We start from the raw sequence: 5,840 nt of genomic DNA on the forward strand, positions 1-5,840 counted from the left end.
CAAAGGAGGCACAGTCATTGTCCCCATTTAAGAGAGGCTGAGTGACTTACACCAAGTCATCCAGTGAGAGGGGAGCCGGGCCCCTGCAGTCCGCTCCCCGACAGGCTGGGAACACACTGCCTCCCGCATGTAGTGTACAGATCACTGCTCTTTTTTTTTTTTTTTTAAATCTAAAAAAGTGCCTTGTAAGAACACGTCTGTGGTGGGGTCGCTCCTGACGGCCTGTAAAAAGCTTCTAGATGAGGCTCGTTGAAGAGGATTTTTGTATTTGGGGTCTTCCTTTCCAAAGCCACCCGAGAACCCACCATTGACTCGGTCGCTTGGGCCAAGGCTTTTCTCTCGCTCACATCCACTTCCGGTTCGACAGGAAGCCCTTTTGATTCTCTCTTCAAAAACTATCCCAAATCGGACCGCGTTTCACCACCTCTCCTGCCAATACATGGTGGAGATGCCACCGTCTCTCACCTGAATGGATGGCCGGGCCCCCGCGTGGGTTTTCTGCCTTTTTCTTGCCCTCTTCAACCTCTACTCCATACGGCAGCCAGAAAGGTTCTTGTCGAGCAGGCCAGGTGATGCTTCTCTCCTGCTCGAGACCCTCCGATGGCTTCAGCTCATCCTCAGGATAAAATTCAGAGTCTTACTGTGACCCACCAGGCTCTGCCTGGTCGGAGCACCCAAGCGCGTGCCCTGCCCTCTCTCACTCACGGCTGTCCCCGAGACAGAGGCCTCAGGGCCTTCGCATTTGTTTGTTCTGCTTAGAACACTCTCCCGCCAGGGACCTGCACGGCTGGCTCGTCCTTTCACGCATGCCCACGCTCAACGGCACGCGAGCCCCCCGCCGCCTCGTCCCCATGGCACCTGACAGCATCTGGTGTCGCACTGAACAGTATTTTCGTATACAGACTGTCTCCTCAACGGGAACTTCAGTGCCATGGGCTCAGGGGCTGTGTCTTGTTTACTCTTGTGCCTCCAGCACAGAGAAGGGGTCCTGGCACCGTAGGTTCTCAGTATACATGTACAGAAGGCATAAAGTCTGTCACATGGTTCTAGTTCCCACGCGATGCTCCCTTTTGAGCTTCAGACCTGATTGTTAACTCACTCCCGATGACTAATGTTCTGAGACTAGTTTTCACTTATGACTTCATAGTATCCATCTTTATACACACACCATGGGACTGAGTTTTTAAAATAGGCTTTATTTTTTAGAGCAGGTCACAGCCAAATTGAGCAGAAAGTGTACAGATTCCTCCCATCCCGCGACAGGCTCGTGTTGTTCAAGAGTCTGTTGTATTGTTGATGTGCAGTTGGGAATCTGTGCCTGTGGAGGGTTATATTTGATTTTTGACTGTGTGTCAGGGGTACCCTTAATTAACCATATAGCTGGATTCATACAGTATGTAGTCTTTCCTGATTGGTTCTTTTAGTTACATGAATCTAAGGCCCTTCTATGTCTTTTCATGGCCTGATAGCTCATTTCTTTTTAGCACTAAATTATATTCCGTTGTATGAATGTATCACAGGTTATCCATTCACCATGTGAGTGATTTTTGATATAGATTGTAAATTTATTAGGAGAGGGACCTATATAATGTAATACCTATTTCCTTTGCTCTACTCCCAATCCCATTCAATTGCCAAATACCAGCCCTGCGGTAAGCAGAGTGTCCGGGAACCCTAGTAAGAGTTTCAGTCAGTCCGTGGTGACCCACGCACTCAGGTGTGCGTCTAGACATCAGGCACGTTTTTCTCGTTTGTATTCATGTTTTGTGTTGGTTCTGACAGCTCCCCGATGGGGGTGTGTGTGTGTGTGTGTCTCTCACCTGAGCCCCCAAAAAACCCTTGCACATAGTGAAAACCCCAGCGTACTGCCCCCTACCTCAATCTTGTCCTTGATCCATTCCGTATCTATTTCTAATTTCTTCTTACGACGAACAACGTGACGAGGTTTTTTGACTTCTTGCTTCTCGGGCTCCTCGACGTCTGAGGATTGACTCCCAAAGTGATATGTGATAGTAGGCATGTCTACAACCTTGGGGTTGAGCAAGTCTTTGGTGGAAAAAAAGAAAAAAAAAAAAGCTTAGGTCTGTTTCTCTCAAAGAGAGTTTGGGGGTTTGGGGTGACAGCCACATTCTCTCAAGTGAAGAAGGCTGCCGGGAAGGAGCGAGCCTTTGAAGAGAGGTCGGATTTCCAGCTCTCGTTTATTCTATTCATTTATCCAACACCTGTTTACCAAAGGCCGACGCCGTGCCAGCCCGGTGCTAGCTGCCAGATGCCATGTGGAGAAGACCCAATCTGGGGATGTGAAGGGTGACACGATAGCCACGGGCCAACAATAAGTGTGGCTGCTAATTCAGTCAATTAAAAAAATAGGCTGAAGTGGGGAGTTGCTGGAAAAGGAAGCAAACATGTTATTTGAACTTGAAGCGTAAATGCGTATGAACACACCACTTTAAATGTAGGTCAAGGTCTTTGCGTGTGGGTCTGATGGGCTCTGTGATCATTTTTGCTCAAACCACACATGTGTTGCCTATAATGTCAATTTTGGCAATTTCTGAATAGTCTGAGCATAGAATGACAGAGTTTTTAAAGTTCCCTGTATTCCTCAATCTATTAGGAGTGTTTGGTGCACATCTAGATCCAAGCAATGTTTTCTTAAAAAGCAGTTTTCTTATTGGGTCTTCTTGAGGCATTCGAAGCATCAGTTAAATTCTTAAAGCATTAGTTTCCTTAGCAGCGATAAGTTTCTTTTTATCTTCATTTTTGTCTATTTTCTTTTAATAATTGAATTTTGGAACTGAACTAGTAAGGATGCCTCAGGAACAGTCCCCGCCCCAGGTGACCCTTGGTGGACATGTGACGACGGGGTGGGAGCAGCATAGGTGCCAGCCCGAAAGCGCCTGGCCGGAAGGGGTGGCCCTGGTCCCCCCCACAGCCAGGTTAGGGGGCAGCCAGCTAAGAGAGCTTAGCTGTCCCACCACTGGGGTCAGCACAGTGTTGGAGGAGGTCATCGAGAGGACGTGGCCGCTGGTTGACCCAGGAGCTGGCCCCGGGCATTCGGAAGCTCCTCCTCCTCCCATCCTTGGAAGTGACTGTGCCCACCGTTCCCACGGCTGGAGCCACTTCAAGGCCACGGCCTTGAGAGAGCCACACGCTGTGAGACCGGGTCGCTGAGGATGCGGCTGAACCTGGGGAAGGCCTCTCTGTCACCTTGGAGGTCGCCGGGCGGTCGCGGAGAGCCAGTGGTCTCGCTGCCGCCCCCGACGAGCCTCCCACTGAGCCCCCGCGCGGGGCGAGCCTGCCGCCCGCCACTCCGGGCTAGATTTCCGCTTTCTGCTGTGTCTCCCTGCCCTCCCTCCATCGGGCTCAAGGGCGTTTCTAGGTCCACCTGGGAAGCTCCCAGGTGTGCACACCAACACACAGGATGGCGCCGGCGCTCCCCGGCGGGGACTGAGCCTGGGCCCGAGGTCGAGGAGACTTCCGGGGGAAGTCAGGTCTCTGATGGGTGACAGGGGACCCCTAGCTAAGAGCCAGAGGGTTTCAGGCTAGAGTGGGACTGAGTAAGCGGGGACAGACGGCTCAGGAGTGGCAGGAAGGCTGGGTCACTCCTTTATGCACCACTCAGTGAGGCGCTATGGTGCGCCTGTGTGCCAAGAACTGCCCTGGTCCCAGGGACACCGTACTCCCTGCGTCCCCTCTAGTAGGGGACACAGACGCTAAGTAAGTGAACAGGTAAACCGTAACGTGCCAGACGGCTGGGTGTGCCCTGTAGTATTATTAAGCAGGGCGAGACAGGTGGAAAGCAATGTGGGTGTGCGTGTGTGCGTGTTGCACACACGCATGCTGGCGTGTGTGGGGCGGCCACGGGAATGATTTCTGAGAAGGTGATGTTTAAACGGAGACCAGAATGACGTGAGGGCGCCGGCCACAGGGCAGCTGGGGCGGAGAGCTCTGGGCAGAGGAGCCGCGAGGGCGAAGGCCCCGTGGCGTTGGGACTGGACAGGGGGAGCCTCTGGGGGAGGCGGGCGTTTTCCCAGAGGCTGCACAGGGCCCGCCAGGAGATCTAAAGGACTGGGTGCCGTGAGAACAGCTGTGGGTGGGAGCGGCGGAGCCTCAGGACCCCGGGAGGCCACTAATTAGAGCTCAGAGTGGGACCTTTCCTCAGGAAAAGGAGGAGCGTGTGGCGGGCAGGGGCGGGGGCTCTTGGGGGACCTCGTAAGCGGCCTGGGCTTGTCCTCTGAGGAGTCCCTCCCCCAGAGCTCGCTGACAGAATGGATTTGTCAGTGTGGAAAAGCTGAAGCGAGCCACCTGCGGCTCCCGGGGGCCCGTTAGAGATGAGCAGAAAGCACTTCTGAGTTGGCGGTGATGCTCATCTCCTCCCGTCGGGATGTCAACATCATGGACGTTCTGGTTTGTGCTGTGCACATGGCTCTGCCTCTACTAGGTGAAGCTTTAGGCCCTTTTTCTGAGCCTCAGATTCCTTAGAAGGGTGCAATGCTGCCTACCGTGACCTCCGGGGTCACCGTGAAATGACGCCGGCCTCCTGGGAGGCGGGATCTGTGTCCTTCACGCAGGGAGCTTTGAATCTGAATGGTTCGTGATTGAAGCTGTGTCATGTTCTCTCACTGCTTTTCGCCAGACTCGGTGGCTCTGAACAGGAAAGGCTACACAGTCCGAGGGGCCCTGTGCAAAGCGAAAATGCAGGGACCCTTGTTCCAAACTTTTTAAGAAGTTAAAGACAGCGACAGCAGAGCCTTCACCCAAGCGTAGGGCCCTTGTACGTGTGGGGCCCGTGTGGCCTCAGAGGTCACACGCACGCCCAGAGAGCCAGCCTGGGCCGTGAGCTCGGCATGTTCAGAGACGTGGGCTGTGCGCCTGGCATGGGGAATAATGGCTGGAAACTGCAGGTCAGCGAGTTTGCATCTCGGAGGAGATGGGAGATTTCTTTGGGACCGGCTACATCTGGGGATGCCTCATCAGTTCGGCATGATGCTTTTCTGTATAAAAAGCTCAAACCTTCCAGGCTCCAGTTGTCCAGAGCAGCAGAGAGTGGGCAGGGGCGGGGGGTGAGGGGGTGGAGGAGGGAATGCAGCCAGTTGTATTAAGTCAAACTTCACCTTGCAGTGGGAAGTCCCATCCTGGGTATGTGACTGCAGAGTCCGGAAAGGCTTTAATGTCTTCAAAGGAGCACAAGACCATGCGAGAAACGCTTGCTGAGAGCCGGGTCTGTGCCTGGCTGAGGGGCACAGAATGAAGGACACAGGTGTCTGCAGCCCAGAGGGCATAGAGATGTGGGCCGTAGACAGGTGGGGCACACTGAGTGTGGCAGCCATCTGTTATGTGTTCAGCTGCTGAGCTTCTGAACCCCCCGCCTTGTTTGGGGGTACCCCATCGTGAGTCTGGGCGGGAGGCGGGGCTCCCCATTATGGAAACTGAAGGGGGAGTCCTTCTTCTCTCTGCCTCCTGACCCCACTGAGGACGTGAGACCTGCACTTGGAAGGACCGCGTTTCTTCTCCGGACTCGCTGGCCTTTCATTGTTCACTGAACGTGCCCTAGGTTTGCCCTGAGCGCATTGGGTGTGAGCGTGGCTGGGTGGCCGCAGGCGAGTCCCTCGTCACCCTCTGAGCCTGCCTTTCTTTGTGCCAGTTCCTCTGCTTATGAAATGAATTCCAGTCGGGTAGCAGGTGTGAAAACGTCTAGCTCACAGCAATTACCCCTTTAGGTCGGGGCAGAGATTAGTACTGGGGACAGGAGCACTGCCTTGAAAGGAACTCTGAGGCTGTGTCCTGCCTCAGTGAGAAGCAATGCCACGATTGATTAGTTACGCCTGCCACGGGTCCTT

At 53.9% G+C, this 5,840-nt stretch overlaps 1 protein-coding gene across 1 annotated transcript in view; it reads right to left on the minus strand.

Annotated features, from left to right (window-relative positions):
* The window catches only part of ERICH6B (glutamate rich 6B), a 35,794-nt gene that overhangs the window by 8,055 nt on the left and 21,899 nt on the right, over nt 1-5,840 (minus strand). Inside the window, exons 5-6 of the mRNA XM_006914987.1 lie at nt 5,519-5,526; nt 1,877-2,029 (exon numbers count right to left, since the gene is read on the minus strand). Coding sequence (XP_006915049.1) covers nt 1,877-2,029; nt 5,519-5,526 — 161 coding nt within the window. The remainder of the gene's footprint in view (nt 1-1,876; nt 2,030-5,518; nt 5,527-5,840) is intronic.

This window comes from Pteropus alecto, unplaced genomic scaffold (assembly GCF_000325575.1).
Source record: "Pteropus alecto unplaced genomic scaffold, ASM32557v1 scaffold35, whole genome shotgun sequence".
Classification (NCBI taxonomy): Eukaryota; Metazoa; Chordata; class Mammalia; order Chiroptera; family Pteropodidae; genus Pteropus; species Pteropus alecto.